The 12,878-nt window shown below is 31.6% G+C and overlaps 1 protein-coding gene across 1 annotated transcript in view; it reads right to left on the bottom strand.

The window, feature by feature from the left end:
• LOC127735916 (angiopoietin-1 receptor-like) overlaps positions 1-12,878 on the bottom strand; it is a 119,318-nt gene that overhangs the window by 17,137 nt on the left and 89,303 nt on the right. The window contains exons 7-10 of the mRNA XM_052246355.1: positions 5,239-5,368; positions 1,452-1,550; positions 715-791; positions 90-261 (exon numbers count right to left, since the gene is read on the bottom strand). Of these exons, the coding sequence (XP_052102315.1) occupies positions 90-261; positions 715-791; positions 1,452-1,550; positions 5,239-5,368 (478 nt within the window). The remainder of the gene's footprint in view (positions 1-89; positions 262-714; positions 792-1,451; positions 1,551-5,238; positions 5,369-12,878) is intronic.

Genomic DNA, 12,878 nt, shown 5'->3' with positions numbered 1-12,878 from the left:
CAACATTCTCTGCTTTGCCTGTTTAACCGTCATCTGATTCCAAAGTCATACTCAGTGGAGTATCGGAAATCTGTTTGAATAATACTTACCACACACATAATAATCATAGTTTGTAGCATCCAAGCATTCCGCCGTAATAAACCAAACTACTATCTCCGCACTTCCGGTGTTGAAGTCTGAATTCGAATAACTACTCATATGTAAGGTATAATTACTTCCAAAATGCAAATTATTAATCCAGTACTTTGAAATTGGTGGCGCCTAAAGTAAATGAAATAAACCTCATCAAAGATAATATGCTTGATATTTTGTTCGCCAGCCGGTAGTACCTTTCCCCTACAACAGACCCATCAGTTACGCTCAAACCAGAAAAGATAAAAGGTCAAATAAAGTAAGAAGTTGAATAGCAATGAGAACTCAAAATTCCTAAAGGTTTTTGCCAAATACAGCACATATGTTTAACATATGGGATTGTTCGGATGACGAGAATAAAACGTACATTATTTCGTTTGGTGTATCGTTATTTGGATATAAACAAATCTGAAAATTCTTGTTTTTAGATGTTTTGAGGCACTTATTGCTTTTTTTATATTTTAAAGTTACGATTCACGAACAAACTTCCCAAAAAAGACAATGACATAATTACTATCCGAGTACATAATTATATCTTAAAGTGTGTTCTTATTTTGTATAATATCAACAAATTGAACGTACCATAAGTTCATCTCTACTGTAATCGGAGTACAGTGGATTATTTGTCATCCAATGAAGTCTGTAGTAACATGGAGGGTCTGCAATATAAACATGCTACGTGTTATTAGTATCCATACTTTGTACGGTATGGATTTATTTTACCAGTTAGTAGACATTTGATTTTGGGAGTGGAAAATGAATAACTTGACCTGGTAAGATCAGAATATAAATAACTTGGCAAAATACAGGATGAAAATGAATATTCAGCAATACAAAATGCAGGAATCAAATTTTTACAAAAATGAAAATAAATAAATGTTTGCACGGCAATGCTGCTGAAAAAAACCATGCATGCGTAGTAACAGATAAAAATAAATGATATATTTTATTTCTGTAGAAAATCCTTCTGGCTTTCCTCCGAAATTTTAAATGATCTTCCCCTTAGTATTCTAATTAAAATACTACCAAATAATGTCTTTCAATATCAAATTAATTTCATTTCATTTTATCTTACTTAGTATTAGGATATAAAATTTTCAATGAGAACATTGTCATAGCTAGCCTAACATTGGATCATCATTGTGTTGTCACAAATAAACAAAAACTGTATCTTTCTTTAAAGTGTAGTTTCCATGTTACTCTTGTTGATTGAATCTCAATTATTCGTAAATTTAAGTTTTTAGTCATGTTTTATTTCATATGATATCTTAAACCCTTTTCATTTTACATGATTATAATTAAAACATTAAATCTTGTACCTGTCCCAGAATTCCATTTCAATAAAACACTAACCAAGCCATTATGGACTTTTTGTCCGTCAATCTTGGCCTCTGATGGTCTGTTTAAAGTGTCCGTTGCTATAAAGAAAATGTTTTGAAGTATCAGATGGTTGCGCATAACAGTCTTTTAATCGACCAAATAATTATGTAAAAGTTTGATTTGAAAGCTGTCGAATTGTTTATAATACTCCGACTTGTATTCCTAGTCTTAGGGAGTCTTTAGCGGAAATCAAACTCATGCTGTCATCTCTAATTACATGGCACATGAAAGAGACTCTACTACTGAAGTATGATCCTCATTAAGTGAATATGCTCGAGTTGTCTAGGGTTATTGATTAGAGCTGAATAAGTTGAGAGTCCCGATGAGTGCATATGATACAGGTAAAATGTATATGATACAGGTAAAATGTATATGATACAGGTAAAATGTATATGATACAGGCAAAATATACATGATACAGGTAAAATGTATATGATACAGGTAAAATGTATATGATACAGGTAAAATATACATGATACAGGTAAAATGTATATAATACAGGTAAAATGTATATGATACAGGTAAAATATACATGATACAGGTAAAATGTATATGATACAGGTAAAATGTATATGATACAGGTAAAATGTATATGATACAGGTAAAATATACATGATACAGGTAAAATGTATATGATACAGGTAAAATATACATGATACAGGTAAAATGTATATGATACAGGTAAAATGTATATGATACAGGTAAAATGTATATGATACAGGTAAAATGTACATCCTTTTAAAAGAGGTAGAAGATACCAACATGAGAATAAAACAAATCATTCGAAGAGACAAATTCATGGTGAAAACAAAAAACTACAAAAAGACAAACATCAGTCTAAATAACTCTATATAAAAAATATGTCTCAGTTTTCTAATTAGAGAGATATATATTGTGTTGTAAGTTTGTAAGGTTTGTCACACAAAGAAGTTACTTTGCAAATATTAGAATACACATTGTAGACGTTAATAATATAGAAATTCAGCATAACAATAAAACCATACAACAGTTTTAACAAACGGTCGGTCTTCAACAACAGGGACGTGTTAGTCACAGGTAAAAGGTCAATCACTAATCACTAAAGCCATCCCCTTTTCTCCACCTATTAAGTGTACATATAAAGAGATAGTATATCAATGTTCAGTGATACATATATTTAGTGAAGACATAAAACAGGATAAATAAAGGCTTTTTTCTGTCGACATTTTAAGTATGTATGACTTTCGTACACTTTGCTATTTATTGCATATACTGTTCTAACTATGAAATGTAACGATCACTTTTAATTTGTGTATTTTGTCAAATTTTCTACATTGTTGATTTTTTTTTCGGAAAAAACAGACGTCATTTGATTACAAACACATTCCGTATGACTTCATGTTTCGATTTAAACGATACGCAAAAAGTAAAATAACAAAAATACCGAACTCCGAGGAAAATTTAAAACGGAAAGTCCCTTATCAAATGGCAAAATTAAAAGCGCAAACACATTAAACGAATAGACAACAACTGCCATAATCCTGACTTGGTACAGGCATTTCCTTATGTAGAAAATTATGGAATCAACCTGGTTTTATAGCTAACTAAACCTCCCACTTGTATGACAATCGCAAACAAGCAACTCCTACAATTTCCGAAAATTAAAGAAATTCCAGATTCAAAGAAACAGTAATTAAAATGTTATATATCCGGACGAACGAAACTTATCACATTGGGTAAATGTGTATATAATTTACTGGGTTGATATCGCTGCTGGTGGACTGTTAGTCCCGAGGGTATCATCAGCTCAGTAGTCACTGCTTCACTACTGCCGGGATTTATGATATACATGTATGATAAGATTTAGATTCCCCCGTTCCACGGTTAGTTTTGATCGTTCCTGATGAAAGCGCTTCGGACGCACGATATATATCAAGTGTTTAAACATTTAAAATAATGGGATGAGAGAAATGATTTTGATATAGCATTAAAACTGATTTTGAAATTTTATCAAAATGAGCAATGATGTAGAATAATTGATAAAGTACACACATAATACTTGTAAAGATTTGAAATGTAGATCTACAAAAATTATGTAAATAATTCAATTCGTGCATCTAAATGCAAAATAAATAAAACAGGAAGCGACAAAATACAGTTTCTATCTATTATTAATATTATAAAATTGTAATAATAGAACGAGAAAACACTACATGATCAAATCACAGATCTAGGCTAACACACTTCCCTACTGTTTGAACTATCTCACATCCATGATTAAACTTAAAAAAAAAAAAATCAAACAACGAGTACATTGAAATAAGTAATAATTACATGGAAAACTGGCATGAGATGTAATTTAGTAAGTTAAAATTAGTATAGCTTGTTCGAAATAATACGTAATCAAAAAGGCATTTCCGTTGAAAAATTTATTTAGCATGTTTAGGGAATTATAAATTGTAATACCGCAGTAAATTCATAGTGTGTAGGCTGTAATAAACCATTATTTGACACGTAAATGTGCAACAGATATAATTATCTTTACTTTCAAAATTATGTAAATTTATCATAAAGTACAAAAAAAATCTGAAGAGCACGATTTCAAGTGACACTATTAATCTCTCAGTGGCATTTTAAACACAAATGGCTACTTAATAAATAAACGGACTACAATCCGACTGAAAAGTTACATAATAGTAACGGTCATCGGCCGTGTCAACCAAAACTTAAAAAGAATTAAGTGTGGTTAATATTTAGAGGAATGTAAAAAATTGTTGGCTTTGAATCAGAATAATGTATAAGGATGTTTATACGACTTCCTTTTGGACTTGCGCGCTTAAACCCACTTTATATGTCTGTCTTTTTTAAACCAAGGTATTTGGCTACTGTGGTTTCATTTGTTTTCGTGGATACCAATTTTCGTGGATTGAGGGAAAATTGTCTTTTCGTGGAGTTTTCAAAAGCCTCCCTACAGACCTATACAAAATGTGTACTTCGTTGGAAATTTAAATTCATTGCTTACCTTTACTATATATTTTTTTTAATTTCTTGGTCAAAACAAAAATAAGAAGGAGTGGTATGATTGCCAATTATACAACTCTCCATAAAAGACCAAATAACGTAGAAGTAAAAAATAGAGGTTGTATATATAACTCAATTGGCCGAATAGCCTAGGCCGCTAGACTTGTATAAGAGGCGGAGTTGCCGTTATCTCACAGCAGCACGTGTTCAAATCCCGTTGAGGGAAAGACAAACATTTTCAACATCAAATGTGCAGTTCTAACAATGCTGGACTAAATTTCAGACGATGTATGATATATGACAAACAACATGGAAAAAATATAAAAAAATATAGATACAAGGTTATCACTCGTTTGATCGAGATTTAGCAGTGGGAAAGTTGAGATGAAAAAAAAAAAATTTAAATTTGTGTTAAATTAATGACAGATCTGTTTATGTTATGCATTGCCTTTATCGACAGTATTTGGTTGGGTTCGCTGTGCTCAATCTTTTTTAGTAATGTTTTGACTTTTGGTCAGAAGGTTGTATTTTTTTCCTCCAACTGCCTCCTTTAGTTGGACAAAAAAAAAAAAAAAAAAATAACGATGAAAATGAAAATTAAATATCCGAATGTAGATTTATACATATTCACAAACAATAAATATTTCTAATAAAATGATAAAAGAACGAGAGGACATGTTATGCTTCCAATATAAAGGCCAAATCATGAATAATTGGGATGTATACCTTTCATTGTCGTGATCCAGCCAGAATCTTTTGGTGGTTCAATGACGCCTTCTTTACTAACGACCGTCACTTTAAACATGTAATCAGTTTCGAATGTCAGGCCATGGATAGGAACAACTGCCCGGTTTATCTGGAACATAAGAAATATTGACATTCATATAGTGTTTGCAGTATTTATGTACATTGTAATGAAGTTCCATTTTCCTACTTGACAAACTTTGCATGCAAATAAAGAAAGGCACATCCCATTACATATGCATTCAAAATAGAAATTCGAGAGACCAAGGCTAAACCAAGCCTATACAAATCAACAGCCGACCTGTAGATATACAAGGGAAAAAACACAATTTTTAGTTTGTTCATTATGGTTGCTAAGGACATTTTTTGGTTGCTATGTAATACTTTCCTAGCAAAAATGGGAACAATTGACAATATTCTAATACATGTATGACTAGCTTGAATAAATTATAATTACTCCATATATATGCATTTAGACTTAAGAATTGAATGAATTTATGAAAATTTGATTTTGAGTTTTGTTGCTATAGGATTAACTTTGTTGCTATGGTTACACATTATTTGGAAAGAAACTCACCGACCTTTTATGAAATAATGAAAGTATGACAATGACTTGATCATATTAAGTAATACCAGGTATGTGCTGTTCTGGTAAAAGACAATATTTGAACTTGATTTCTGCATTTTTGTCTCATTTTGGGATATTATGGTCCCTGGAGATCATCCGTATCCCAAAAATTCTAGAATGAAATGGTATTTCATCAAAACAGCTATTCTTCAAGAATATTTGATAGTTGAAAAAGTTGCAGTTTAATGGAGAAATACTAGATTTTATATAGACAACAGATTTCATGAGATTGAAATAGTGAAAAACTGTTGGTTTTATATTAACCTCCGTTACTCGCTGCTTTGGAAAAATCAAATGGCCCTGTTTCCATGATGATTTATGTAAGTTTTCATCAAAATCTGAGACAATCATGTTTTGGTCACTGACTAATCCTTAGGCAGACTGGCACTTAATAAAGGAAGCTTAAACTGACAGTTAAGGGTAACAGTTTTGTGTTCTTTAACATAATATTTACGTCTGTTGTAATGATTTAACTAGTTTCATTGAAAGATAACGTTACGATGATTTTGTTTTCAGATATTAAAGGATTGCTTTATGTTGAAAATTACTTAAATCTGACACTTAAATCCCATAAGTCTGGTTAAAAACCAGATTTTTTTTCAAAATTGAAAGAGAGATTCCCTTTACAAATCTCAACAACAGTGTAAAGTTTTTTAGGGAAATTAATCTAAGCATGCTGGAATTAGTGCGTGATATGTGAAAATTGTTCAAACTTTAAGGAATGAATCCCATTACTCTCGAATGACAAAAGTGAAAATCAGGAATATTTAAAGACAGCTTACTTTGATCAATGATAGCCATGTGAGAAGATTTCAGGAAAAAGTATAACGTCAAATTTAAATTATTATAACTGGTTAATGCTAATTTAAGTTATCGTACGAAGTGTGGACATACAGACGGTCGGACGTTCGGATAGAATACGGTGTGTCATTGTGTGTCTCGTCTAAGACAGGCGTATAAAATAAACAGACAAGATATGTCATCCACACGCAATTCTTCAAAATTAACCAAATTTACGATATGACATAAATTAACTACTGACGAGATTTCTTAAATTGAGAACAGATATGTGACAGTGTGAGAGGATCAATTACTAGTAGATTCTGATATCTCAAACTTCCACTGATATATGACCTTGTTTTCGGATGATAGCATGATTTCCCTTACACTGGTTAAATACATATCCAGTGTCCATGCTTTGCTTACAAGGATCTTAAAACACTCCGTTCTACGTTCGGTTTTGAAGACCTTTCGGGATCCTCCGGTTTTGTCGTTATGATATATTAAAAAGGAATTGTTTTGGCTTATGTAATAATTACCAGAACATAAAGTAAAACGAAATGTTGTAAGATCCATGTATGCAAAGCACATGATTGATGTTTCAATCAGATTGGATTTCCTTTTACCTGTCTGCAGTGAAACTTACACAGATGGAAGAACGAGAAGACAATTTAGTTCTAGGTTTTTCGGTCAAAATGTATAATTCATTATACACCAAGTCAGGAATATGACAGTTGTTTACCATCGTTTGATGTGTTTAAACTTTTAATTTTGCCATTTGGTAAGAGACTTTCCGATTTGAATTTTCCTTGGAATTCGGTATTTTTGTTATTTTACTTTTTATATCAATTTACATTGTATATATTTTTTGAACAAATTTTAGCTTATCTTTGATTTCGTTGAAACTTATTTCTATAATTATGTTATTGCACTGATACAAAATTAATTTACTTTGAAAATAAAACGCATCTCTTCTTATTCTTTATTTGATTTTGCCATTTGATGTGGGACTTTCTGATTTGAATTGTCCTTGGAGTTCGGTATTTTTGTTATTTTACTTTTTATGTCAATTTACATTGAATATATTTTTTGAACAAATTTTAACTTATCTTTGATTTCGTTGAAAACTTATTTCTATAATTATGTTATTGCACTGATACAAAATTAATTAACTTTGAAAATAAAACGCATCTCTTGTTATTCTGTATTCAAAATATGAATCAAATTCAAATCAAATCAAATCAAATTATTTCAAATAAAACATAAATTAAAGATAAATTGAATTGGAATTGTTATCAAATAAAATAATAGCAGAATGAATGAAATAAATGTGATTAAAATACAAACCAGATAAGCAAATATTTTCTAAATTTTCAGAATTGTCCTAGCGGGATAACTCTGTTGGAGAACAAAAATAATGATTTCAACAAGTTTTCGAGCGTCTTCATCTTTTGTTAGATTTACGTATCACAATACCGTTCTCAAAACTTTTTAATTCTGCATTGTTTTAGAAGTTTGATTTAATCAATTCTTTTCAGATTCCTCTAAGGAGAAATGAACGGGACTAAACTGTGCGGTCGTTTAAACAAATATCAAAACTTTAGGTTTTACTAACTTTTAATCTTCTATTTCAAATATTAAAACGTTGATCAAATCAATAAAGCAGAGATTTTCTTCCAAAACAAAAGGAATCACCGATACAAGCTCTAGTTTTAACTTCATGTCAACTTTACATGTCTGATCAGTAGCATTCATGACGTGATTGAACGATATTATGTGTCTGTGTCTACTCTCGCTAGATACATGTGTTTCGCGGTATTAGATCTGTAGATACAAGCATAGTAGATTAGCTAACCTATAATTTTTCCGGTGTGTCTTATTCCCGATTGTGACATTTTGACTGAGTGTGAATTTTCAATGTACTGGCGATGCATGGATAGAAGAAGCCACTTTTCCCGTCGACGTACCCAGTCTCGCTCCTTTAATAATTCATGCGATTTCCTCAATTTTTGTTCGCGTCTAAATTATCATGAGTTATAAGATTTGGTATCAGTTAAGAACTGTTGCTATATAATGTTTTGTCTATGACTTGTGATTTGTGTATTTTGCGCTTGTTCACATCTGTTTGGAGAAAAAACTAATATCTATCAAAAACCAATAACCGAAACGACTTTACCAAGTTTAGACGAAATTTCCATGGTTGAAGTGGTAGTGTGGACTGAGTGTCTCGCATCGAACGGTCGACAAACCCGGATTTTGGAATTCATGCGATTCATTGAGTTTATTACCTTGATTTGTATCTCCTTGATCGATTTGTGAGATTTAAACATGGGCAATTACATGTAACTAATGTAGCCTGAATTTATTACCTTTAAGGCTTTATGTATTGACGATTTACACGAAAACCAACATATACTCAAGCGACACTAACAATCATACGTTTGTTTTATGCTATTTTGGTATTTAAAACTCAACTGGATACTCAAGTTGTATTTACACAAACCTGGCGAGATATTGTAATGGTGTGATATAACTATAAACAGTGATACGGGAACATTTTTAGTCCAAAAAATATTTCAAATTTGCTTAACCAATGAATTGTTCTATGATTGGTTCTGATGTTTTCTTGATTTCGTAGCATTTGAAGTTTAATTGTTTATTACCAAAATTTGATATCGATAAACACTAAGGAGAAATGAGATTTTCAGATGTTCATATGGTGCATAACATTTTACCTATTAATATTTTGTTTTCGTCCATGTTAGTTGATTAACATACATATACTTTTCATGATAATATTACAAGTATTTCTCGTGAACCAGTGAACCAGCACCACAAAAAAGTATCTATCTCAAAGACCTCGGTGACTGAGTAGTCTAAGTAGTTCAACTAATGTACTTCTAGCCTGTCAACACTGAGGTTGTGAGTTCGAATCCCGCACGTGGCAAGTGTGTTTGACTCCAATCTTGATTGTCAAGGGTTGCCATTTTTCCTACCGAAAAAGTAGAGCTGGTTCTCCTAGGGCACTACGGCTACATCCAACAATAAACACTGGCCGCCAAGAAATATCCAATAGTGCTGACAGTGACGATAAAAACCAAAAATCTAATCAATTCAAATCAAAGAGAAACCAAAATACGCACAATTAATTACTAGTACAAATAACAAAATTTTTTAGAAGATCACAGAATGTATCCTAAATCGTCTTGATTTCTACTCTGTTTACTACGCTATAAACAATTCTTATCAAACAAATATTTTCCTATTTAATAAAATTGTCTTTTCATCAATTTTGGTATTGTTATATCAATTGAGGTCATTACAGTTCGCTTTTAAGCAATATCAGTTATAAAGGTACTCATACAGTATTTGACCGATATGATTAAATCCTTTAGTTATTAGCTTGATATTATCGATGTTCGTTTTGAGATAAAATGTAACACAAGGTAACTGGTATTTCGATCGGAACTTAAACTATACTCCTCTTAGTGCAGTATCATTATTTCTCGAAAATCATAGATTATAACAAAAAAGCGCACAGACACATCGAAACACCACTTGGTTGATATTATGAACTTTTCTTGCAGATATTTAACCGATATTGATTCCGAAACAATTTAGGTGTTTTTCAATATAACAAAGAATGATCTTAAAAAGATATGATAAGGGACAATTTTCATAAAGTAATCCTCTTCTTGATGGTTAAGTTCATCTCTGCTTATACTGCTGTCTAGGGTATTAATTAACGTAATAGTTTTATTACTTAAACATTTACAGATAAAGCTGTAATAAATGAATCGTACATTTTTTAAAGTTTTTACCAATTTTTTTCACAATGATTAAGAATTATTATGGATGTATGATTCCTCCTGCAGTAAATTGAAAAAGTGGTATATCTTATCAGACTTTTTAAATTCGTATTTTTTAGTATGGTATCAAGTTAAGAAATGGTACTCCAAACTTTAGAAATGAATTAATAGACAAATAATTGATGAAGGTGATAATTATACCTTTAATACTGTTATTTTGTACAATGAAAATATTCAATCCACTAATATATAGATTTAATGAAAAATAAAATGTTTCTTTTGATTTTTATTTTCTGCAGTTCTGTATAGCTTGCTTTTGGGTAATTAAGATCGTTTCATCAGGTAATGTTGATACAGTTACTGTGTGAAAATATGATTTTGTTTCCTTTTCTAGTGACATATACCTCAAATGTTAATTTACTTATGTTGAAATTATAAAACATAGTATTGTACCTTTAGGTTCTAGTGCCATTCTTAAAGTTACCATATAATTATAATAATTATAGTAAAATTTTGTGAAAAATTTGACGTTATATATTGATGATGATGAAATTACTTCCTGGGAAAACAAATAATCAGAGGAAAGCTGTTTAGTCAAAGTTATGGAAATTTGAAAAATTAGAGTGTAGAAATTACATTTGAAAAACAATCCTCGATTAAATAATTTATCAAGAAAATTAGTTGTGAAAATTAGTTGGAAGACATATCCTATACCCTTTATTCCGTAAGGAACAAATACTGTTATATTTGTTCCAGTGGAAATATTATTACAGAATATTTCTTCCACTTGGAACTTATACTATGAAGGAACTTCTATTTCATGACATTAACCGGGTAGGCGTATTCTGCAATACGCATATACTTAATAGAACTATAGCGGCTTTAAAAGTCTTAGTTAGCTACCAATTAGACAAACAAATAAGATATGACTATTTTTGTTTCAAAAAATTATATTGCTTACTATTGAAATAATATTTCGCTATAAGAAGTAAGTTTGGTTCAATGTCAAAATTAGCTAAAACAAAATCCAATCACTGATGTATTTTTGGCTTGCATATCAATCTATCAACTCACTCATATCCCTATTTACGCAAACTTTTATTTGAAATTTAATGGAGGTGGCTTTTGCATGTTTTCAGCTTGTGGTTCATTCATCACATTGAAGAAAATGTCAACATTAACAAAGGGGAACGAAAGATACAGTCATAAAGGGACAGTCAAAATTCATAGATCGAAAACAAACTGACAACGCCATGGCCAAAAATAAAAAAACAGACAAATAATAGTACAGATGACACAACATAGAAAACTAAAGACTAAGCAACACGAACCCCACCAAAAACTGGGGGTGATCTCAGGTGCTCCGGAAGGGTAAGCAGATCCTTCTCCACATGTGGCACCCGTCGTGTTGCTTATGTTATAACAAATCCGGTAAATAGTCTAATCGGTAGGTCACATTCGTGAAAAGGGAAGTGTATTGTAGTTACTACATAAGGAACATATCCGATATCATCTGTGAAACGGTTATTCCGTAACGGTCAACCAACTCGTGATGGCGTCCGTCAAATTTACGAAGGGGTGATTTCAACTTCACCATTTGGAACTCTTGGTTTAATAGCTTCCTTGTGAGCAGCAATCCTCTATCAAGGAAATCATGATAGGAAATACAAGCCCGGGAATATCGTATCAATTGGGAGATATATACTCCGTATGCAGGCGCTGCTGGAATGTTGCTACATAGAAATGGAAAGTTCACAATTGGGAAGCTGAAATCATCTCTTTTGTCGTAAAGTTTTGTTTTCAACCGACCCTCATTGTCAATTTCTAGATGTAAGTCAATATATGAGGCAGACTTAACTGTATCTGTAGTATCCTTTATCTCTAGTTCGATGGGATAGATTCGTTTAACATAGTCACCAAATTTTGTATTATTTAGTGAGAGAACATCATCTATATAGCGGAACGTAAAGTTAAAGGATATTGCTAACTTCTTATCTTTCTTCCTAAGAAGTTCCTGTAAGAAGTCAGCCTCATAATAATAAAGAAACAAGTCGGCAAGAAGAGGGGCACAATTGGTTCCCATTGGAATCCCGGCAGTCTGTTGAAAAACACGTCCTCCAAACGTAACAAATATGTTGTCAATCAAGAAATCAAGCATCTTGATAATGTCAGTTTCAGAGAATTTTTTGTTTGAATCAGAGTGATTCTTTACAAAGTAGGATTTATTCCTCCCTAAGACAAGATACTTGTATCTACGTTCGCCATTCTTTTTAACGAAAACAAAGTAATACCAACTCTTTCAATTTGTCTTTTAGTTTGGAAAGTGACACCAGGTAGCCACAATGAATAACCATTTCGTTGACTGATCCGGCCAACAAAACATTCTTATACAGGTAAAATAATGA

This window comes from Mytilus californianus, unplaced genomic scaffold (genome assembly GCF_021869535.1).
Source record: "Mytilus californianus isolate M0D057914Y unplaced genomic scaffold, xbMytCali1.0.p SCAF_3, whole genome shotgun sequence".
Classification (NCBI taxonomy): domain Eukaryota; kingdom Metazoa; phylum Mollusca; class Bivalvia; order Mytilida; family Mytilidae; genus Mytilus; species Mytilus californianus.
This window is presented reverse-complemented; position numbering and strand designations above follow the sequence as displayed.